Here is a 25,409-nt window from a genome sequence, read left to right on the forward strand (position 1 = left end):
TAGTTCCAAACAACTGTAATTAGTTTCGTTTCAAACAAATATTAAGATAAATAATATTTCTCATTAGTTTGCTCCCTCGCTGCTGGCAACACTGCTTACTCACTTGTAGTAAAAGCTTTCGTTTGCCGCTCCGGCATGCGATGCACCCCAAAAGTTTACGCTCGTCACGAAATTTCATTCATAAAAATGCCAAACCATAAATGAAAAGCTCACGAAGGCTGGCGAAAAGTTTAGCATACACGAAGCTATTTGCAATGAACATTTCGTGTGTTTTTCACAACATGAGCGCTGGAATTTCGTAGCATTTTCGGGCCTATGCTTACAGCCAAACAAACACATATGCGTGGAGATGCCAACCCCTGGACCCGACTGTGCGAGTGTAATCCACACATACATGCATATATGTGTTGCTGCGTGTATTAACACAGTCTCCCTTGGTTATATACATATGTATGAGTAAATATATGTTTGTATGTTTGCGAGTGCCCGTGTGTGTATGAGTGTGTGTGCGTGTACTCTTCCGTCCATGAACTATGACAGCAATTTTGATTATTTGACAATAATGAAGCGACGGAAAGCAATGAAAATGTTGGCAAATATTTTAATTATGCATGTTGAATGCGGCATAGACGCAGCCACAGCAGACACAGGGGCATTGCGGAAGTAATGCAGCAAAGTTGCTCCCAAGAATAATGAGGATGCTAAGGATGTGGCGGAAATTGAGTTCGTATTGTTTAATGGCGCGCCATGACAGTTGTGGATGAAATGTGTAAATTCAAGAGAAAGTGTGGCATGCCAACGGGATCTCAGCGCTGAACAACGCCCTGCACGCGCACAAAAACACATGGATATATGAATGTGCGGCGGAGCAGAGCGGCAGTGGGCGGAGTGGCGATATGCCTTGGCAATATTGGCGAGCAGTGTTTGAAAGGATTGTAAAGAAAGGGTGACTTAAAGAAATTTGCATTCAAATTTGTTGATTTGCTCTACAACAACATACTTATATATAATATATGTATATTTGCAAAACGTATGTGTGTGTTAATGCGTGTATTACTCAGTGGAACTCACCACTTATTGTTTATTGCCGCAACATTCCTTCAGTTTGCTGTTTGTCTGCCCACTTCTGTGTGTGTTAGTGCCTTTTCAGCAAATACCCCACTATTGGGGCCCGTTTGAGCTGCTTGCGGGCACCTCGCGTGCCGGCTCTCATTCTGTGGCAGCGCCCCTAGCCCACTTAACTCTATGAAGTTAGCTGAAATTTTTTGTTTATATGCCTCGAAATATACATTTCATATGCGTACAAATACACACACACACGCATACACGCGCGCCGAGTACCTGTGTCGATAAGCACCCATACAATGACGGGCGCGCCACATGTGGCCGCATTGCGCTGCACACACGGCACGCACACCAGCGCCGCTCATGTCATTGCTAGTCGTCGGCGCTTTAACTCATCGCTCGCCTTCAATGGAATTCAGTTGAATTTTTTCGCTCGTCCAGCTAACGCGTCGCTCTAACCGCAAAAAGTAAAAACCACTTTGTTTGGATTACAGCTCACATTGTGGTGCCTTTTGTTCGTGCGCAAGTGTGCGTGTGTGTCTGTGTCTGTAGCACTAACCTTTGCATACTACATTCAGACGAGTTTTCACTTTATTGCGTTAGTTTTCACTAATGTTGAGTGGCGTGCCCAGCACAAATTCGCCGAAAAAATATTTTCGTGGTGTGATTTTACAAAAGTGTATATCTCTTTTCTGAAAAAACACGAAATTTTTGTCATAAAAGTGGTTACAAAGGCATTGTGATCCATATATTGCCTGCATTGCGACAACGGCGTGTGTGTAATTAGCTAATAGCGTTTGTATAGCATTTTTCTGCGCGATAATAACAGCATACGCGCATACCTCGCAACACACAGCATATATATACACATATATACACATATATAAGTATATATATATATAAATTAGTGTATTAATTTTATTATGCGGGTGCAATCTAATGGCTTTACTGCGTCTAGTCACTCGGCTACACCAAAGCTGGACATGAGCACGCATTGGCAGACGGTGACACATTTTGTGCGCAAAAAGTTTGGGTAATCAACTCTCTGTGTTGAGCCTTAATGTTGTTATTGCTGTTGTCACTATTGTTCATGCTACTATTGTTGCTGTTGTTTGTTGTTTTCTCCTCTTCCAGTAAATTGTTCTTTTTTTCCTCCGTCATGCTTGTGTGTATGTATGTACGTTTTTTTTTAATCTATTTTGAATGCAGTCATTGGCATCAGACTATGCGTCACCCTTTATTTATCTACTTAAGAGTATTAGCGGTTTTAAAAAATGCTTTGAATTCAGTTTGTTTATCTTTGGCATATTATAAGGTATAAGAAATAATTCATAAATGTTATATTATTATCAAAAATTGACTTAATATATTATATATAAGTGATTTCGTTTTTTATTTACAATAATATTATTCACACAAATAATTACAATATGTGATCCAAATTAGGTGACTCGGAACTCATACGGAATGAGCACATATTATTTTACCTTCATGTTCTAAGTTTTACTTGTTCGTAGAAATGTTTAAAAAATGTGCAAAAAAATCCGGTTTTAGATATCAAAAGTTTTACTATCTCACTCCGCTTTTTGATTCGTTTTTGATAATTTTTCTCGAACCTCGAGAGGTATAGCGTTCACTTCAGCATGAATTTTAAGTTTAAGCTCGTCAATGGTCTGAGGATTGAATTTATTTTTTTAAATTTATCCGACAGGTAGACATCAAATCTAGAGTTCTGCGTGGCCTGGCTCAAATAGAGCAATTTAGTTTATTAACTTCGGAAACTTCCGAAATCTGCAAACAAACACCTAGTAGAAATCAGCGACGAATCGAAGGCGGCTTATATGTTTATTTATGTTTAATGTCTTATTACGATAGACTTGCCTTGGTTGAGTATATTTCTTCAAAAAATGTTAGTTGTCTAATTAAAGAAGCTTGGAGTTTCTTAAAAATTGGCATTGTTAAGTAAATCTGAGCATTTTAATCAAATTTCAAAAAAGAATTTCGCTTTTCGAACAAAATATATCCCTGTAAGTCTTAATTCTATATATTTGTACGCTAAAGAATGACTCAAACAGTCTTATTTAAAGCGAAATTCTTCGAATTTGTAGGAAACTACAAGGGTTACGAGCTTGCTAAGACAGAGACTTCAGCACTCTAGCTGCATAAGGCCAAGCAGCTTCGCTGGCTTCTTGCGGTTCACTACTTGATGGCCTAGTGAGCTTTTCGCCCTCAGCAAAGTTTATCCTTCATTAGTCAAAGTAGTTCTAGCTGGTTACTGTCAAATAAGGATTTATTCGGTAAGATTAAAAACCGATAATAAACTTTATTTTAGTTCCAAACATCTGCTGCTTGGCAATGGTTACAAAAATGCTGAAGAAAATTCAAATTTTTTATGGTGGAAGTCAGGACACAGAAATCGTGTCTTTCTTGCGTTCGAGTACTATTCAGTCTAACGGGCAAAAAAAAAAAAAAAAAACAAAACGGTTTGTAATATCAATGAAGTTCTTTATTCCTGCAAAAGTGCATTCGATGCCATTATCTATGGAACTCGATTTCTTGTCCATGGCCACCACGGCTACGCTTGCAGAAGTCCAGACGCTTAACCCAATTTTCGACACTTTTTAAGTATAAATCTGCCGATATCGCTGCAATTTCACATTCGAAATTCGTACGAAGTTCATCAATCCTCGCTGGCTTGTTGGCATAGCTGATAAATTTGACCTAGCCCCATCGGCGTCAAATTGCGCGACCGAGACGGTCAATTGACTGGGCCATTTCGTGAGGTAACACGTTCACTGAACTTGGTTTTCAATAAATTGATTGTGACATTCGCTGTGTGGCTTGTGGCGGCGTCCTGTTGGAACCACATATTGTACAAGTCCATATCATCCAATTCGTATCAAAAATATTCGGTAATCATTGACCGGTAGTGATTCATATTCACAGTCACGTGCCGGTCTTGCTTATCACGGAATAAGTACAGCTCAATGACGCCGCCGGCCCATAAACCGCACCAATACGTAATTTTTACGGGATGCAATGGTGATTCATGGAATATGTGTAGATTGCTGCTTGACCAATAACGCATATTTTGCTTATTGGCGAAGCCATTCACCCAGAAATGAGCTTTATCGCTGAAGATGATTTTTCGATGAAAATCCGTATCATTTTCAAGTTATTGCTCAGCCCATTTAACGAACATACAACGATTCTGGTGGTCAGTTCTTGTGTCAATTTGATCTTGAAAGGATGTAGGCCAAGATGTTTTCGAAAAATTCGCCACAACGACGTCACAGAGATGACCACCGAACGACGTGTGAGAGACTGATTTGGATTTTCCTCCATTGATGCGCTAGGCGGCAGCAATATTCTCGAAACTACGACACTTTGTCTCACTGGAACGGGAATTTTTTGTACTGTGTCCGTGGATTCAAATTTTTCCACTAAACGCCCAATTTTTGATTTGACAGGCCGATTATGACGACCATAAATTGGACGTAGCGCACTTAAAGTTGAGGCCACTGACTCCGAAATTCTGTAGTAAATTTTAATAATTTTGACTCGTTGTTGAATCGTCTTTCCATTATGAAATGGCAAACCTTATTGAAGAGAAACGTCAAAAGAGCGGGAAAAATGGCGTCGTTTGCCGTCCCTATCGGTCTACTTTTGTGGCGCCGTTTTGAAAAAAACCCCTTTAAAATGAGGACTCTGTTAAATCAAAAAGCGCATATAATATTTATTTTCTTTCATAAAATAGCGAGTTTATAGTAGATATGAATCTGTTTGGTATTTGTCATCAAAGTACCTATTTAAATCAAAAAATGCATAATTTCAGTTTTTTGAGAAGGCCAGAACGTCGGAAATACAAAATGGCAAACTTGAAAAAAGCTCATTTTACAAAATTTAACTTCAATATGTAAGATAACTAGAAGAAATCCTGGAGTTTGCAAAACGGCTAAAAAACCAAACGTCGTGATTATCCATCAATATTATATTGTCAATTTGCTTGCGTTATAAATGCAAGTTCAGCAGACGTTAAGTGAAAAATGTGCTTAAAGTCCGGTGGAAATGTCGTATAAATCATTTAGCTGTTATATGTAATTGGCTGTCATTTTATATTTACATTTGAAGCTTCCATTTATGGCAAAGCAATTAGTTTTCATGTCCAAAATCAATAACGGAAAACTATGCTATTTTTCAATTTGTTCATTTCAGCACTCTTTGTATACCTTTTATGTACCCATACATATATACAGACGTACGTAGCTACTGCACGCTGTCCCACTGTCCACAGAACAGGTTCCGCTTGTCGTTACAATATATGTAAATAAATAAACCTGCCAAAACACATGCCACCATTCGACATGCTTTCAAATGCAATCACACACACATGTAAACGTACACATACATAAAATATGCGTTTGCATATCAGTGTCATGTCCACAGCCAAACGTTCACGTTTCGCCTGCGACACTTGAGAAGGCTTTGCTGGCAGTCGTTGAAAAACTGACTTTAGTTTTCCTTTTACGCTTTGCTTGCTTTATTTGCCCTTCTACGCGTGGGAATTAAAAACGCAATGCATAAGTAGTGTGCTATGAATAGGTGTGACTTTAATTGGAAACCAGTGACGGCTTTGCGGATTTTCTCTGTTACAATGGTGTCGAAGTGAGTGGGGACGTATACTACCTTAGTCACTTGGTTTAGATAATGAGAAAGAGTAGTGAGTATGTATTAGTGTTTCTTGGCTCGTGTTAGTTAGAAGGGTTCTTAATAGTATAAGGGACGGTGAGTTTGGGTTGGTAGCTTTGGTAAGAAAAGGAACTGCTTCTCGCACATTCCTAAGTTTTGGACATCCAAAACTAATTTCTTGAATGCACGATGAACCAGCGTTGAGTATAGAGGTCCTGAGGTTAATTTTACAAATGTAAAATTTATGATTTTAGTTGATCAAATCTGACACGTAACAGTGTTTTTTAAAATCAAATCTCATTAGGGGTAATTATGGTTCAGAGCTAGCCTACTGTGCTCCAAATTTCACCTTATGGCATCGAAAATGATATTAAAACAAGAAAAACTTCTAAATACGGCTGCGCCGAAGCTTGGATCAGTCAGTTTGTATGGAAGCTGTATGTTACAGCGGCCTGATATCGGCGGTAAAAAAGAACGTGCGCTAAATTTCCGATCGGTACTTAATGTAGATACAGATAGACCGACAGACAGATTTGGCTAAATCGCCTCAGATCATTATTCTGATCATTTACATATTCTCGGCAACAAACTGCGACAAGTAATTTTCACAGGCTTTTCTTGAAGTCCACTTTACACCATTCTAGTGCGCTCGTAAGCTCACGGCATCTGTGCCGCAAGAAAAGCAATGATCGCATATTACGCACCCATCGATGTGCCATACGTTTTAAGAGCGGTAGGGGGACAAAAAATTCAATATCTTTGGAATGGTATGAATGAACAAAATTTTTTTTGCAGATTAATAAAGTGAATATTTTCCGCGTTGCGTTAAATACATACCTTTCAATTTTTTTAGCGTAAAGAACACTTAAAAAATTTCAATTGTTAAAAAAAAATTATGTAAAATATTATTATTTAAACAAATGGATCATGAAAAAATATTTGTAATATAGCACGAATATTTTTCTTTGACTTCACAAAATTTCATCGATTTACCTCCAGTAGTTTATGAGAAAATAATTCTACAATATTGTCGTCCGCTAAATTTCAACATTCAATAATTTTAACAAAAAAAAGAATTTTAAGGGAAATATTTATATCACGGAGTATGCGTCTGGTCCCCTTCCTAATGAACTGCTAATTTTCAAAATCAAATTTTTCGAAATTTTCATGGACCACTTGACGTGGTGTGACCCAGAAATGTGTAGTCTAGCCTTGTCCTCATGGAAGACAGAAGCTCTTTCTGTTGATCAGTTCTTTTCCGATTGCTTGCTTCAATCTCATCAGTTGCTGACAGTAAAATCATTCGATCAGGCTGCAGCAGCTCATAGTAGATGATTCCTTTCCAATTCCATCAAACACTTAAGCTTAAATTCTCACCTTTCCAGCACTATGTGGTATGACAAAATGTGATTGGAGATACTACTGCAAAGACATCTATTAACAAAATACGAAATGTCTTTTTCGACTACCCAATATATACATTATGGGGTCTCCGACGTTTCGTTCTGGGTGTTACAAATTTCGCCGCAAACTCAATATACTAAATCACTGAATTCCCCTTAAAACTGTGTGATATAGATCCTTGCTAGCATTTTGAGTTTTGAGGTCTCACCAACCCTTTGCTGACGTTCGTATTAAAGTACCTAAGTGATTTCATTCTACTTATTTATTGCATGTTGTACATGCAACACTTGCAACAGGTTCCTAAAGGTGCATATACCATCGCCATTGCTGTGCATACATGCTTACACATCATTGTGCTACTTAAGTACAGACAAGTATTTACATATGCGGGCTCAAATGTGTGCGCATAGTTACTTCCACTGACACATGTACATATATATATATATATGTATGTATATATACATATGTGTGTCTAGATCCATCTCAAGCACCATGTCAATATTGTCCTTAAATGTGCCAAAACAACAACAATAACAATAGAAACAAACAAACAACAACAATGCCTTTGTGCCGCATACAAACAGCACTGAGCCACTGAGCCACTTATGTGCACACCTACGAGCACAAGCTTACCTATATAAGTAATAAGTAATAAAACAAATGCAACTGTTGGTGGCAGTCAAGCACTCGTAATGTATTCTAGGAGCACTGTAAGCGAAACCACGGCAATGTCAAGCTAATGGTTGCTGTTAGCTTACCTCAGACCTGCCCGGCTTGGCGCGCACTTTCGTCGCCGAGGCCGAGGTGTCGCATGAGTCGAAAGTTTTGTAGCGAGATTTCAGTTCTTGTGCACAACAACACTTTGGTGTGAGCCAATTTGTATGCGGCCTACCCTATGGCGGCACTGCCACTAGTGCCCGAGTGCGCACTGCTGCCGACAACTTTGGCTAATTATGCAGTTAAAGCAACAAAATGCTTCAACATATTGCGGTACTACCGCGCAACACTGCCTTCGCTGTTTGCTTTAATAGTTGCAGTGCTTTTTCAATACAACAACTGGTACAACCGGGCGTATGAGCAACTATAATTAATAATGTACTTTCGTTTCGATGGGTAAGCGCGTGCGTGTGCATGTGTGATTGTGTGCGTGTGCCTGTGGCAGTGTGTTGACCAAGCTTTGAAAAATGGTTTCTTCAGCTCGGCCAGTGATGGTGTGGTTTTAATGATCGCCAACAACAACAACAATAAGATATTGCTTAATAATAGTTTCATGTGCATACGCTTGACTGCAGGAGGTGGTGCTAATGTGGCAAATGATTGATTGACTAGAACAAAGGAAATGCAATGAAACGAAACGAAACGAACGAAATCTCTCTGAATTGTGTTGCCTAAAATCGAACTGTATGACCATTCGGCAACGTGATAGTAGTGTTTGTGGTACCTGTGGCAGACGTTATGAGTGAACGTTGGCGAAATTTGTTTAAGAAATTGAAACAAAGGTAAGTTTGTAGCTGACAGCGCTAACAAATGATTATTAAAGTGAAACTGCAAACAATTACTTACAAAAATGTTTATAGATACAACAACAAATATTGTTTTACCTCATCGGTTTGGAAAAGCATAAACTGGAGCACTGTTTTAATTACTGGCACATTGTTGTGCTGAAATCATTGTTTGGGTTTATCGATTTTGACTTAAATTACAAACTATCGATTGAATGTTAGATAATTGCTTATCTATAAAAACAAAAATAATAACTGAAAGAAGTAAACAACTCTGTTGATAAAAGTTTGAAAATAAATCAGTAAAATAAAGCAAAAAGCAGAGCAAACCAGATGGGAAAACGTGTTGTCGAAATGATAAGCGGGTAAAAATAAATTTCCATACAATATACGTATACAAATATAGGTGAAAAGCCGATAGCGAGGATAAAAGTAATGCTGAAGCTCTGCTAAAAATAAATAAATTTGTTGCTCAAGCGATTTTTGAAAGTATGTAGTGGCGTAAAATTAAAAGAAAACAAAAAAAAATTTAACTGGATTGTAACATCGAAGCTGTAATACGCTGTACATGTGGCATAAAAGTGTATAAAAAGGTTCTTATATTGAATTTGATAGGTCAGTTTGTATGGCAGCTATAAGCTGTAGTAGCCCGATTCCAATAATATGTTGGCAGATTGTAGCGTTGTCTTAGATAATAGCCTCTGCCAAATTTCGTGAATATAACTGTACAAATAAAAGAGTTTTTCATACAAGAACTAGATTCTGATCATACAATTTGTATGCTATAGCTATATATTAGCTATATGCTAAAGTGATCCGATATCGCTGATTTTAACAAATGTGCAGCTTTTGGGGGAGTAAAGTAGAAGAGCGAAATTTCAGTTCAATGTCTTAATAATTAAGGAATTGGTTCACGTATAGACTGATAGGCAGACCGAGCTAACAAACTGAGTTTGCTGACATTCTCAATGCTGAAAAAAGTTTAATATATAAGATTAAAATATATATTTTAACGTTCTGAAAGCTTAACACTTTGACATCATAAATTCAACTGTGCCACCGATCACAAGCGGCTGCATACAAGTTAATATTCTATAAACAGAAAAGCATTAGACTACATAACGCAGATTTGCATAGAAATTTGTGATAAATGTGACCAATGAGGTAAAATATAATTATAAATACCTCTATTAATAATTCTGATTTAGATATACAAGTATATTCAGATTCAGATAGATTCAGTATAAATAAGTACTTACCGAAAAGAGTAGCATACCTCTAGGCTGTAGAAAAAACATCTGTTCATTGATTGTTCAGATTGTTAGAGGCAACGGAAGCAGTCAGAACATTGCTTGCCTTGAAAATAAATTCTTTAAAAGGAGCTGGTGATGCTTTTAACTAATTATACTACTCAAAAAATTTGAAAGAAAATTTTGCGACTGATGTGACACATCTTTGAGTTCAAAAATTTTCCATCACATACAGTTATTTTTGCCTATTTTAGAAATGGTGGTGGTTCGATCCGTACACTTCTTTACTACAACACAAAAAACCTTACGTGTTAGGAAATGTTTACTATAATTTTCGGTTTCAGCAGCCGAAAACTAGCAAAAAGAAGTCTCTAATATCATAAACCTAAAATGATTGTAAACTAGTGTTATTATTTTATTTTTATTTTTACCTAGTAAAAAAAAAAAAAATTTCTCTTCGCGCCGAAATGTAGGCAACCTTTTTCAGTACAATTTAGAAAGTAACCCTCGGAGAAGAGAGTGCGATGATTGTGCTTTGATATTTCGTAAAGTGAAATATTATAACATATAAAGTTCTATTTTGTTTAAATTGTTTCCGAGCTCAAGAAAATTGTTTTAAATTTAGTATTCAAAAAACTAAATATGTAACCACCTAAACTAGAATTAGTTCGTATGAACTCTATCACCTTGAAAGCCTTTCACATTTTGTCTAAAAAAAATTCTAATTTCCACACTTCAGAACTGTAATGCAAAATTCACGATTCTGCCACATTTCATGTGATCGCACGCCAAACAAAGAAAATAAATAAAAAGTTACACGAAAATGTACTTCAACAAGCCACCTCTAAATACATACACACATATATATATAAACTACAACTTATGTATATAAATTAAAAATGGTTTTTATGCTAGCGCTGTTGATGGGCACTCGCGTGTGCGCCTATCGCGGATTTTGTGACCCCACTCTCTGCTGTCGAGTGTATATGTACTACGTACATACATATGTACTAAGGCAATTATGCCAAACGTTCCTTTTCTCATTTCCACCCACTCCCACCACCGCGGATGCTCGCGCAGCACGCACATACACGACGATCACACTGCTCTGACCGGGCTCTCCTTCGCCTTCACCTTCTCCAACTCTGATTGAATTCACGATGAATTTACACAACAGTCAGTCACCGCAGACAGTATCTGTGATTTAGTTTTATGCTAAATAGCTAAACAGCTGGTCGCACACGCTTCTCAACTCTACGCGGCATGAGTGCTTTTATGCAGAAAACTTTGTTGACTGTGTTACATACACAGTGCAATGGAAATATTCATGTAGTGTATATATTATATATCTACTACATATTAATAAGCAGGATATATGCACACATACATACATACATACATACATATGTATGTGAATCCAAACAGATTATTTTATGAATAAATATAATTTGTATTGCAAAGCAATATTCGTGGCATTATGTATATTTGTATGTATGTATCAATATGTATCAATATGGGAGTATATATTGTAGGTGAATGTTTATATGAACCTTATTTTGAATTCCGCGTATTTTCTGTTTGCTTCTTCCAGTTTGGCAATAAAAAATGCGGAAGACAATGCACCAACAAGACGTGATCCAGCGAGCGTGGATTTGCTTTTGGACGGTGAACAGTGAGTATAAACAAAATAAAATTTCCATACAATTTGCTTTATATGTGGTAAAATGTTTTCACTTTTTTCCTTTGTTATAGACCCAGTCTCGAGGAAATACGAAGTTGGGGTAAAAATTTCGATTTGCTAATGAAAAATGCGAGTAAGTGAAAACATACGGAATTTTTGTATTGACATTTGAAATTTTTCTATAAAATTGTATTATAACATCGGCGACACAGTCTTTTTTAATGAGTTGATAACAAAACAAAAAAAAATCGACTTAAAGACACTATTTTATTGAAATAGAAAACTGCTTTGGAATTTCGTGAGAATAATAGTAAAATAATGATGATTATATGTATATACTTATATACTCTTATATCTTTATATATCTACATATATAAAATGATATGGTTAGGTTAGGTTAGATGGCTGATCGCACGTGGACTACTATAAGTAGTCCTTTATGAAGCCAAAGAAAAGAAGAACTCTTGTGTTCGAACTTATAAATTAGAAAAACGCTTCGTAACCAAAACAAATTTAAGTAGTTACCTCCCAAACGCAAGCTAGTCAAGAAGGAAGTGTTGAGTAGTTTTCACCTCATCTTCTTCCATACAGCTTCTGCATAAGACGTGTGGCAACCAATAGGGCCTGTTAAAAGCACCACAACTCTGGAGATGATATACTTACTCAACGCACAGAGACTATATCTTCTGTGATCAATTTTGGGCTAAAAGGCTTTTGCGACAACGCATGTACCTGTTGGTGGCCCAGCGTTGCCCAATCTTCCGCGAAGCGCAGCTTTCTACTAATAGAACACAAGAGGATACGGGAGCCGCCCCCTTTGTACTCATAGTGGTTTTAGGGTGTCTTTCCTTGCTAGCGCATCAGCTTTACAATTTCCTGCGAGTCCGCTATGGCCCGCCACCCACACCAGTCACTGTAAATGAGTTCAAGGCTAGTATTGTGGCTCTACTATCTGAGTGAATGTTCACTTCTCTGAAGGCAGCAGCGCTGCGGAATATGATATCTACTACTAATTTAATGGCTGCAAGCTCTGCTTGGAAGATATTGCAATAGTCAGGAAGTCTGAAGCTGGAGTTGATACAGAGCTCTTGACAGTAAACCCTCCACCAACCTTGCCCCCAAACATTGACTCATCCATAAGGAAGCTCACTGCCGCTCTCCTCGAACGGCTTCTTCACACCCATAGCTCCCTCCTTCGTATGTACATATGTATATATACAGTTCAGTTTGGCTATTCCATGATCTAAGATCTCGAGTGTTCGATTAGGTGTTCTTTTAAGGACCCAGATTTTCTGAGTCTGATAGCCACTTTCGCAGTCATACAACTTCCGACGATGTCTACGGGCACTATGAGCAAGATGGCGTTAAGTGTCATGATTGGAGTGGACCTTAGTGCACCACACATGCTGATGAACACCGCTCGTTGAACGCTCTCGAGTTTAGTTTCTTTGGAAGTGTGGTCTTTTCTATAGTCCTCCACTACATAAAGACTCTATAGTACTTAATGGGCTTGACAGGGTGCCATAGAGCCAGAAGACCACTTTCGGTGACAGACCTCATATTTTGCCAATGGCTCATCTACAGCGGTTTAAGGCAATCGATCCCTTTTTTGTACTCTCTTCGATTTTCACCTTCCATGAAAACCTCCTATCCAGCATGAGCCCTAAGAACTAGGGACATAAGTATTAGAAATCTAATTTTTCAATAATCGTTATTTATTTTTGTTACTTCATTATTTTTCTTAATATGATCGAATTCACTTTGGACTTATTAGTATACCTATCCATAAATACCATCAAAATAACAAAATTTATGACAGCTGCCTTTGATTCTTTGAGTGCTGCTCTCTTACAAATTTTTGTGGAAAAGCAACAACGAATATAGCAAGATATATTCAACAAAAGATAATATGTAAAACCTTCAAAAAGTGGTATAATCGCATTCTGAAAAGTACTTGCTTTTAATGAACATAGAGACTGCATTTCAAAACTTTATTTTCGATAACAAATGATTAAGAAAATTTTAGACTTTGAATATGTATGATCTACAAAGTAGTCTGATGAAAAAATTTCGAAAGTATGAGTTTGCTATATTCTTGATCTGATTTTAAATTCTTTGTAGTTGTGAAACCATCCGTGAAATTCAAACTTTGCTGTAGGTTACTCCAAAAGAGAGGGCAAGGGCGTATGAGTAACATTCAATTCCACTGAAACATAGCATTTGGTTACCACAGCCAAGACTTATTCGTAAATATCTGTGGATAATACAAGTTTAACCTACCATGACCTTGAATATCAATGAAGCGACTCATAAATACTTCGAACAATCTTTAGCTGTCATATTTTATTAACTTTTCTTTGTTGCCAAAGAAATATTATGCATAAATATGCACACAAAGAACTCGCCTTTGATTGGAAATGCAAATGCCAACAATAATAATAGTATGCGAATATTAATAAGCATAAGAGGGGTACACTAGCAACAAAAATGAAGACTCAAACGAGTGATAAATCAACACTTCACCAGTCACAGCAATCAGCGAGTACCCGCCTAAGCCTTCAACGGAAGCAATGTCTCATGCTTAGTTTAGTAAACAAAAATTTTTCCTCAAGTTAACGACAAGTTTGAGGAATTAAATCAATAGTCGTAAGCAATTACCGCTGCCACTACTCGCTTGCCGCCATGTCGAATGGCTTTCTTGTATGCTTTTTTGTTTGTTTGGCTGATGAATGCCAATCCCTACGTCTGTCTGTTAGTTGCACGAGGAGCCATCGGAGTGAGTTGAGTTTGGTGACATTTGAAGAAATTTCGCTGATATTTGTGTTTACTTTGGCCGCTAACTAGCGCCGGCTGTTTGCTCTGCTTCTTATTTATTGTTCTTACTTTTGTTGTAACGTTGCTTTTCGATTGCAAGAGTCCCGAAATAAACAAAATGCCAGCAAGCAGTTGTTGAAAGTGGCAGCTCAGGAGATATGCCATACGGTTGAACATTCAAAAAATGTGAATCCATGAAGCTAGTTGTGTGTGAGTGTGTGCACGAATTTATGCGTTTACACTACATACCTGGCTATTATTCATTTCGTTTTCTTTTATGGCACGCGCGCTCGAACAAATGTTCCGCAAATAAACTGGGCAAAAACATTTCAGGCACGCGATACCCTTACGCTTAACAGCTGCATTAGCATTGCTGATTCACCTGTCGCATGGCTCATTGCTGCTGCTGTTGGTATTGTTGTTTTTCTTTCGTTCCACGCCGGTGCCAGCCAACAGTGATTTGCGTGTTGCACCGCGGCGGAAACGTAACCACAATTAATTTCCCTCCCCCTCACCACCGCTAAAAATTTTGATTAAATAATTTCCTACACTTAGCGGGAGTTTCCTCCCTGTCTCTTTGCTATCTACAAAAAAATGATTCATATTCGCTTTGTATGTGCTTACATTGTGGCGCTTAATTATTCTGCCTTCAAGTATATTGGCCCAAGTTATTTAAATTGATTATCTTGGTGCAGACAGCTTAACTGCTATATAGCAGCTGTGTTGGTCAACTGTCCGAATGTCACACCCCTCGTTGCATTTTCTAGAAACTGGTCTTTATTGGCATTTATAACTATGGTACTTTCGAAATGATACCATAATATACTGGTGGTTCAGTGAGGGTGCCGATAATAAAGTCGGTTCTGATACGACAGCAGGAGACTATTTTCAAGTTAATAAGCTAGACTCTATATAATAGAGGGCTAGCTAGACTGATAAAATATGGGGTAGTCGAAAAAGTGCTTTCGAATTTCTAATCAAAGCTCAACTTATTTTTTTTTTGTATTTATAACGAACCTTACCATTTTGGTCGACCACTTCTATCATTTTTCCGTCAGAGACATTATTCAATCAATGTAAAAAATTTCGGATTTCTCGGCGAAAAACTGCGACAGTTGAATTTCACAGGCTTCTCTTGAAGGCAACTATACCTCATTAAGGGAGTTCTGCATTGACCGAATCAAATGGTAGTCCGATGGTGCAAGGCCAGGGCTATATGGCGGATGCATCAAACCTTCCAAGCCAAGCTCTTTCAGATTTTGCGGAGTCATCAAAGATGTCTGTGATCTAGCGCTGTCCTGATGGAAGACGACGCCCTTTCTGTTGATCAGTTCTGGCACCTTTTTGCTTGCTTCAATCTCATCAGCTGTTGACAGTAAAATGTAGAATGAATCGTTCGACTAGGCTGGAGCAGCACAGTGGGTGATTCCTTTCCTGAGCTTCACCAAGCTTGGACCATGATCTTTTTCGCACATTATTGTCGTATTTGATCCACTTTTCATCTCCTGTTACCATTCGCTTCAGCAAAGAATCGCAGATGTTAATTCGGTCCACTAAATTTTTCACAGACTATTCATGTGGTACCCAAACATTGAGCTTCTTTTTATAGCTAGCCTCTTTTAAATGATTCAAAACTGTTGGATGATGAATGTTCCTTAGCGATGTCATGGCTGCTTATGTGATGGTCCTGATTAATCTTTTCTATAATTCCATCGACTTTTTCAACTACAGGTGGCCAGAGCGATGTGCATCTTTCACATCGAAATTTCCAGAACGAAAGCGAGCGAACCATTGCTGTGCTACACGAACTGATACAGCATCGTCTCCGTAAACGAATTTCTTCTTTAATTTCACTCATTTTTGAACATTTAAAAATTTTTTTTTAACTTCCTCGAATTTAGTACTGGATATATACCACTGCAAAGACATCTATTGACAAAATACGAAAATACTTTTTCGATTACCCAATCAGAAATTTGTCAACGAGACTAATTTCTGTTTCGGCAATGTCACCTGTTCAAACCTTCGGCGAGACTACCGAGATGTTTCAACCTCAGTTTTGCAAAACTGGATAATGGAGGAAAAAGTCTCTGTATGCTTTTACCTCACCTTCTTTCATACAACTTAGAGAGTTTGTGTCCTATTATGTTTTTAGCATTAATGTCTGTTGGACAATATTCAGCAATGTCTCTTATATTTGCAGCATGGACTTTGCTAAGAGCAAATAGTTGAGTAGATCTCTTACGTACTTCGTTCGAAAGCCAGGTTCGTGTGCTTAGAAAGAGTTGCTTGACGATCAGCCTCTGATGGACAGCGAAGTCTAGTGCTAGAACGCAAAAGCAGAACGGAGATCCAACTCGTTCTCATTACTTTGAGGGTGGGGGAAAAGTGCCCTCTCTTGTTAGCTCATCGACTTTGTAGTTTCAGTGATTCCACTGTAAACAGACACCCAAACGAACTTGATAATAAAGTTACTTAATGCTATTTGAAAAACTTTAAGGGCACAGTTTGCGAGTCCAAGGCGAGTATTGCAATTCTGCTGTCGGAACGATTGCTCACCTTGCTGAAAGAATCTGCTCTTCGGCCTACTACTTCTTCGTTTTCTACTATTAACTTAATAGCAGCCACTTCTGCCTGATAATTACCGCAGCAGTGTGGTAGCTTAAAGCTTACCTTGACGTAGAGCTCTTTAGAGAAGACTCCTATTCCTGAGAGGTTTAAATAGTATAGACTAGTACTTAAAGAGTTTCATAATTCATATAGAAGTCCACCTCGACTTTAAACTAACTGATATCCATCTAAGCGGTGCCTACGCCAATAAAGAGGAAGAAGGAGATATCCATGTCAATATAATTTCTTGACTAAAAATTTCCTGTTCAAAATTGTAATTGTGTTATGCACTTTCTCCTCACTGTAACTGGAGCATAAAAATAACTAGGTTATCTCGACTATGAATTATAGTTTTATATATTCATGTTTCAGGAAGGACTTGAAAATATCTGAAATATTTCGCATTTCTTAACTCAGTAATTTTCATAATCTGAACATTATATAAATATGCTTTCCCCAACTTCTTCTTCCAGCTGGACGCAAAGTGTTTCGTGACTTCCTACGCAGCGAATTCAGCGAAGAGAACATACTGTTTTGGCTCGCCTGCGAAGAGCTGAAAAAGGAGAGCAGTCCCGAAGCGATCGAGGAGAAGGCGCGTCTCATCTACGAGGACTACATTTCGATATTGTCGCCACGCGAAGTATCGCTGGACTCGCGTGTACGAGAGATCGTTAATCGCAATATGGTGGAGCCGACACCGCACACCTTCGACGAAGCCCAAATACAAATCTACACGCTCATGCACCGAGACTCATATCCAAGGTGAGTATTTCGTAAATTGAGCGTTGAGCGCGCAGGTTCAAAAAGAGTTTCTCTCTTTCACGACAGATTCCTCAACTCGCAGAAATTCAAAGCGCTGGCACAACTGCAAGACGGTAGTTTATCGGCAGCGGCTTCCACAACAGACAGTCCCACTTAAGAGCGCGCAACAGAACGCTCTAGCAGAGTGTCAATGTTTGCTGAGCAGACAGAAGCAATTGGTTAAATTCGCTGGGCGGGAAAAGTGTTGAAAGAAGGCGGGCGCTAATAAAAGTAAGAAACTAAGAAGCACATCCAAAAAAATAATGATTAAGTGGGAGAATAAGTTGCATGCAACGCTGAAACTCAAGTAGGGGAGTGTGAAGCTGGAGGGAAATTGCAAACAAATAAACAAACAATAAAACGTCTTCGCACAGGGCTTGAGAAATGCAACAACTAAGTATATAAGTAGCAACTAAGCTCTAGCCCTAGACACACGTAAGGACTAAGCGTTTAAGCAGTAAGCATTAACCACTAATGTCTAAGGGTACGACTTAAGCATCTACTACAACTAAATATAAGATTGAAGGTTTGCTACAATATTTAGTTTCCTACTAGTGTCTAAGCGTCGAGCGGAATACTTAATACTTACTTACGTACTTACGTACTTACGTACTACTGACTTATTTACTTATGTACTTACATACTTACTGAGTTATTTTTACATGTATGCAGCGAATTCGCGCAGATCGGCGTCAAGTGTATGTATGTATGGCTGTGTGCATAAAGGCAAAGCAGAGTACCGTTATTTCAGCACTGTTGCTTGCTTCTAGCATACGCATGCGAAAAATATCTCGAAAGCTAAAAGATACTAATACATACACATATGAGTGTGCTTTAACAATTTTATACCACATTTCCTCGGTTTCTAAAAAATAGTATTTTCGAAAAAAAACAAAATTAAAAAAAAATTAAAAAATGAAGCAATATATAATTCCTTAAAAACATAAATATATTAAATGACAAACCATTTATTATAAAAGGAAGTAAAAGTAAATGGCACTGGCACAAATATTAATGGAAATCAAGGGCACAAAGCGATTTGCGGGACTTCGAGCAGAAGTGTGTGGGTGGGTAATGAAAAAAAAAGAAACACAACAAATAAAACATTCTAACGAATTGTATGCGCACAAATTACATATGTAATGCCAAATGGCTAGAACTCATGCCTGGAAACCGTTAGCAAACAAAAGCAAACATTAAAAACCGAAAAAAAACAAAACCAAAATTATATAAATGTGCAGTAAGTAAGGAAAACGCAACAAAATATAAAAGTGCAAATCACGAGATTATATGTATAGTGTGTATGTAAATGAAATCTAGTCAGCGCGACTGTTTGTAACGAATTGGTTGCCATAAGCGCGCCAAGCAATTGTTGTAGCATGCTTGTAGGCGCCTGGGAGGCATTAAAGGTACAACAATGTTGATTGTTACGCATGCATCTACGCTCAAGGTGCGGGTGGCACATTTTTTTTAACTGTATACATTTTCATTAAAGTATAGCGGTTAGTTGTCATATATTTATTAACGTATATGTATATGTTTTTCGAAAAGTATTTTTTTTACATGGCATAATTCTTTTTTTATTAAACTGAAGTTGTTAGACATATTTATGTGATAAACGTATATTTCTGCTCGAAAGTTAGATTTTTTAAGTCTTGACAAACTGGAAGCATATATTTTGTTTATTTATTTTGGTAGTTATAACTATAAGTCTTGTGTGTAATAGCTGGAAAAATAATTTTCTTTTTCCGTGTAGATAGAAAATCGAACTTAAATAATTTTATAACAAGCTGATAATGAGTGCATGTATTCAAAAGATGTTTAAGGGCCTATACCAGTGTAGCCCATGAAAAATTAGGCGATATTCGTGATCGAGAAAGTACTCGATCGAATGTTTCGAAGTTCTTTGAACATAATAAGGTATATTTTCAGCTATATTTTAAGATTTTTTTCTTACAAAAATATTGAAAAATAACGGTGTGTGTGCTGTCATCGGAGGTGCAAAAAAAAAAGTTCTTCAACTGTAGACATGATTCCGGCCGAATTAGTAGCTGAATCAGAAAAGTTCAAAAAGGTTATTAAAGTTGAAGATCTTTCCTATACAATAACTTACGATTTCTGAAAAATATCAAAAATTAACAAAATGGCGTAGTTCTGAAGAAAGTTTTTAGGTAAAAAATTTCCGTTTTTTTAATGCCAAATTGACAATTTTCAACCAAACACAAAGATCATAAGTCATTGTATAGCAAGTGTATTCAACAATACTTAGTTTTAATTTGAAGTTGATCGTTATATTTCTCGTTGAGTTATGATGTCAGCAATTTTGAAAAATGTCGTTTCGAGAAAAACGCGTTTAAAGTTTCAACTATCCGGTTTATACCTGTGAGCGATCGCTCTTCAGAATGCTGCCATTCCAAAACTATTCAAGATACGATCTTGCCGATTTTAAGGATACATTAATTTATCAGGAAAAATCGATTTTTCGAAAGTGTCACACTGGTATAGACCCTTAAAAATATATTATAAGCATTATTACAAGCCCTTATCGTTTGGATATGTGAAAACAATATTCTATGCCAATGGTCAGGTATGGTGTTCAGACTTTTGTTATAAATAATTTTATGATAAATTTTCGTCTAATGTATTATTTTTGATATAGCTTACTGTTTAGTTGAAAATTTCGAAATTTTTTTTTTTTGAAAAATGTTTGGCTCTTTAACCTCAAATATTTTTTCCACATATCAGCGCGATGAGCAATTTTGGTATTTTTGTTAATGTTTTGAACAAATTCAGCTGAAAGTTAGAGCTTGTTGTAAATTTTTGTAACTTCACTAATATTTCTATCGAATTTGACCGGACTATTAGAAATACTTTTAATTTTTTTTTAGACAGTTTTTATGATTCAAATTAGTTTTGAACTCTCAAAAAACATTGTAAATATATTTTCAATTAGCGCATATAAATTGTATGTAACTTTTATAAATTTTTTAAATTAAATCAGCTTTGGTAGAAAATATATTTGTAGCTCAGTGCTAAAGATCAAATATTCATATAAATTGTAGATATAAATTATAACCTAACATGGCTTGCTTAAATATATCGAGACCATTAAAATGATCTACTAACCGCATTTTAAAATTAAAAAAAAAAATTATTATTTTTTTTCATTTTCTTTTAAGTATTTATTTCATTTTTTTAATTTAAAAAATGTTGTTTTTCACTCCTAAGTGCCATTCCACCTTGTGCGTACTATAAAAAATTGAATTGAAACGAAAGCGAAATCTTATAATTCCAGTAATTATTTACGACTAAACAATTTATGTTACTTAGTTTATAAATTAAAGAAATTAAAGTTACAAAGAATTCCGAGCTAGTTGTAAACTTATCTGTTATACACATGCATATTTGTGTGCATATTTTTTTTACAATACCTGCAAGGTAACTTGTTTGTTAGCGCTACATTTTTGTTGTTGTTATCTTTGAAAAACAAAATAAGCGGTTTTTAATTATTTTTTTAGTAAAAAGTGAGAGTTACAATTTCACAAAAATTTGCATTCGCGCGTTTGGTGAGAGGCAACAACAGCAATCACAGCAACAAAAACAGCAACCGCAACTTTAGCCACAACAACAACAAAAACAAATGAATTTTTACATCGAAAGCATTTTGTAAATACTTATGATGATGGTTTTTAATTTCCAAAATCATATTGTGCTACTAAATAATGCATAATGAATGATGATTATGCTGTAGTCAATACGAAATAATTACAAACTAGTTACTGTACCTACTATATGTATATGTACGCATTATACGATTGTATTATTGTAATTATATATGATTTGTTTTTTATAAAAATATATATATAAATATGAATACTTAGTTATAGCAAAGTGAAAATGTATGTAAATGTATTTATTAGTAATTAAATATTTATGAATTTAATGGTTTGCCTAAGTCAAGTAGTGCAAAAAATTTAGCCAAATAATAATAAAAATTAAAAAAAAAATCATAAACAAAACAAAAACACTTAAAAGCCATTTATGCATAAAAAAATTACAAACTTCATACCAAAAATGCAAACCAAAAATAAAATTGTGAAATTAATAATTACAATTAATATTTATTTTATTATAATTTATTTAGGAAAATTTCTTGAAATATATTAATTTCATTTCAATTTCTACAAAAAGTAACAGATTTGGTTTTTTCTTGTTTTTTATGCTTTGTAATTATTGTAATTATATTGTTGTTGCATGAAAGGTAGTGTTGCATTTATAGCTGGTTTTAAGGTTCGAAATCAATGTTGTTTTTGTTTTTATAATGTAAATCTATTTTAAATAACGGGTTTTTCAATAAGAGCGCTACAAAAGTTTTTTTTTAATCAAGCAAAAACGGTTTGGAATGTAAATGAAATTCTTTATTTTTGTAAAAGTACATTCGATTTCATTATGGTCACCACGGGCACGCTGGTAGAAGTTCAGACGCTGAACGCAGTAGCCGACGGTTTTCAAGCATAAGTCGGCCAATACTGCTGCAATTTCACGTTCGATATTCGTACGAAGTTCATCAATCGTCACTGGTTTGTTAGCATAGACCAAAGACTTGACGTAGCCCCACAGGAAATAGTCTAACGGCATCAAATCGCACGACCGAGGCGACCAATTGATTGAGCCATTTCGGGAAATTACACGTTCACCAAACTTGGTTTTCAAAAATCGATTGTGACATTCGCTGTGTGGCTTATGGCGCCGTCCTGTTGGAACCACATATTCTACAAGTCCATATCATCCAATTCGTATCAAAAATATTCGGTAATCATTGAGCGGTAGCGATTCCCATTCACATTCACGTGCCGGTTTGCTCATCACGGAAGATGTACAGCCCAGTGACGCCGCCGGCCCATAAACCGCACTAAACCATAATTTTTACGGGATGCAATGGTGATTCATGGAATACGTGTGGAGTGGTGCCTGACCAATAACGCATATTTTGCTTGTTGACAAAGCCATTCAGGCAGAAATAAGCATCATCGCTGAAGATGATTTTACAATGAAAATCCGTATCATTTTCAAGTTATTGCTCAGCCCAATTCACGAAAATACGACGATTCTGGTGGTCAAGCGGCTTTACTTCTTGCGTCAATTTGATCTTGTAGAGATGTAGAACATGATTCGTAAAATTCGCCACAACGATGTCACAGAGATGCCCAACGCTTGAGAACAACGTGTGAGAGACTGATTTGGATTTTCCTCCATTGATGCGCCAGCGGCAGCAATATTCTCGACACTACGTGTACTTCTTTGTCTCACTCGTGCCAGTGTATTTTGTACTGTGTCTATGGATTAAATTTTTCCACTAGACGCTCAATTGTTGATGAGGCCCATAAATTGGACGTAGCGTTCTTAAATTGAATTTCGAAAAATTAAGTACTTTCGACTTGCTGTTGGATCGCATATCTTTTCATGATAAAATGGCAAACCTAACTGAAGAGAAATGTCAAAAGAGCGGGAAAAAATATGGCATCCCTATTGGTCTACTTGATTGATCCAATAACAATTTTATGGGCAAGTTCATTACGTTTTTGATCCTTGCGGGCAAAAAACTGGTTCAAGTGGTTTTTGACGTCCTCATTTGAAGTGAAGGTGCTCCCATACAAAAAATTTTGAAGAGACTGAAACAAGTAATAGCCCGAAGTTGTCAAGTCTGGAGAATATGCAAAAGCTTCTGACGAGGCGACTTTTATGAGGTCTCGCATTATCGTAATGGAAGACTATACCTCCTCTATTGATCACCTCAGGTGTTCAAATATATAACGGTAAAGCAGTTAAGTGTGAAGTTGGCTGCGAAAACATGCAATAAGATCAGCTATTGTCATCACACGAAATTACTTAGTGAACGATCCAATGTTTTCCCTTAAATTATCATTGTCCAAATTTTGCAATAAGTTCTGTTACTACAAATCTTTTGCGTAATCTATCCATGAATCACTCAGTCCAACTTATGTGATATGAATCAATATTAATGTATGAAGGCCCAGAAGTCTTTGGCAGAATCTTGAGCGCTATTTCTTTGGTTGAGGATTAGTAGGGATTTTTAGAATGGTAGAAATATTCGTGGATAATAGAATGTTGAGGATGTCATCAGTAAATTTTTGCAGCTTCCCCTGAGTGCTTGAGTTGTACCTCTAGAAGTGTAATCTGGAGCATTCGATTACGGAAATCATACTGTGACTCTGTAGTAGTTTCCTCGAACTTCTCAGAGTTCCTTGTCAATCCAGACTGAGCTAGTGCAGTTTTATCGGATCGTATAGATTTATAGTATAGTAAGTGGGTATAGTATTGGAAGTGGGATTAAAATTGCCAAACAGATTACTGGTGGAAATTCGCTATCCTTTGGGTCTGCCGCAAGATTCGGTGATATTCTGAGAAATACTAGATTTGGGCATAATATTTAACCATTTGGAAATGGGTTAATTATATATTTCGAAAGTTAAGAAAGTCAAAGCCAAAGTCACTACGGTTATTCTTACGGTGAGATGCGGAGTTTTCAGAAGTTTCTTTGATTAAATTCAATTTCATCTAGTTACTAATTTCACATTTGATTTAATTAAGCCCTTTTTAATTTCAGTATTCGTTCAAAAATTATCTAGAAACAAGTAATACAAAATTGAAGCAAATTTGTGAAGTAACTTATCAATATATAAAAACACACATAAACGCAAATATACTTGAACTCACTGCCAAAGCGCAAATAAAATGTGTACGTGCTAAATATTAAAATTACATAATAACAACAACATGATAAAAACTGTATTAATATTAGAAAATAAAGAAAAAACAAAAAGAAAACCGTCAGAAGTAAAAAATAAAAAATTCAGAAGTAAAATAAAAATTATAAAATTTTTCAAAAACCCTAACATTTATTTAAAATATATATGAAATTAACCATAGCTCAAATTATAATATATTTTTTTTGAGTTTTACTTATTTACGTTTTATCACTTTCATCTAATTCTTATTTTTTTTTTTACTTAGAAAGTTCGTCATTAAAAATATTGCCTAAAGTTATAAAATACAATCTAAAAGTATTTATTTTTCCACAAAAAAAAAACAAAAAAGTAGCTTTTTTCTACCACACAATGAACAAAAACTTTAAAAGTTAAATCTGTGTTGTTGTATTTGGAAAATATGCATACTTTAGAATTAGAAGCAACCACACACACACCAGCACGCAATGTATTATATATGAAAAAAGGAATTGATTGACACATGTACAACCGAGTACATGACTAACACTCGTAAGTCGAGCAAAAATTAACAAAAAAATAAAAAAAAAAATATTAAATAAAAATAGATTAAAAAACTCTTAAACTGTTATAAGATTTAGCACATAAAATTATATAAAAAAAAAAAAATTAATTGGCATTAAAAAAAAAATAATTAAGTAAATTAACAAATTAAACACAAAAAAATAATTAATTAAAATTGTCAAAAAAAAATAATTAAGTAAACTAGGCAAATATGTGATGTGCCCAATAAACAACATCTTTTCTCAACTATAACGGTAAACAACTTTCCAAAACTTTTCAAACA

At 36.1% G+C, this 25,409-nt stretch overlaps 1 protein-coding gene across 2 annotated transcripts in view; it reads left to right on the top strand.

The window, feature by feature from the left end:
* The window catches only part of LOC120772031 (regulator of G-protein signaling 17), a 53,108-nt gene extending 33,153 nt beyond the window's left edge, over positions 1-19,955 (top strand). For both annotated transcript variants that reach the window (XM_040100402.1, XM_040100401.1), the window contains exons 6-9: positions 11,502-11,582; positions 11,663-11,724; positions 17,489-17,777; positions 17,844-19,955. In XM_040100402.1, coding sequence (XP_039956336.1) covers positions 11,502-11,582; positions 11,663-11,724; positions 17,489-17,777; positions 17,844-17,934 — 523 coding nt within the window. In that variant the 3' untranslated portion in view covers positions 17,935-19,955. The remainder of the gene's footprint in view (positions 1-11,501; positions 11,583-11,662; positions 11,725-17,488; positions 17,778-17,843) is intronic.
* The last annotated feature ends 5,454 nt before the right edge of the window (positions 19,956-25,409 follow it).

The sequence above is a fragment of the Bactrocera tryoni genome, chromosome 3 (assembly GCF_016617805.1).
Source record: "Bactrocera tryoni isolate S06 chromosome 3, CSIRO_BtryS06_freeze2, whole genome shotgun sequence".
Taxonomy (NCBI): domain Eukaryota; kingdom Metazoa; phylum Arthropoda; class Insecta; order Diptera; family Tephritidae; genus Bactrocera; species Bactrocera tryoni.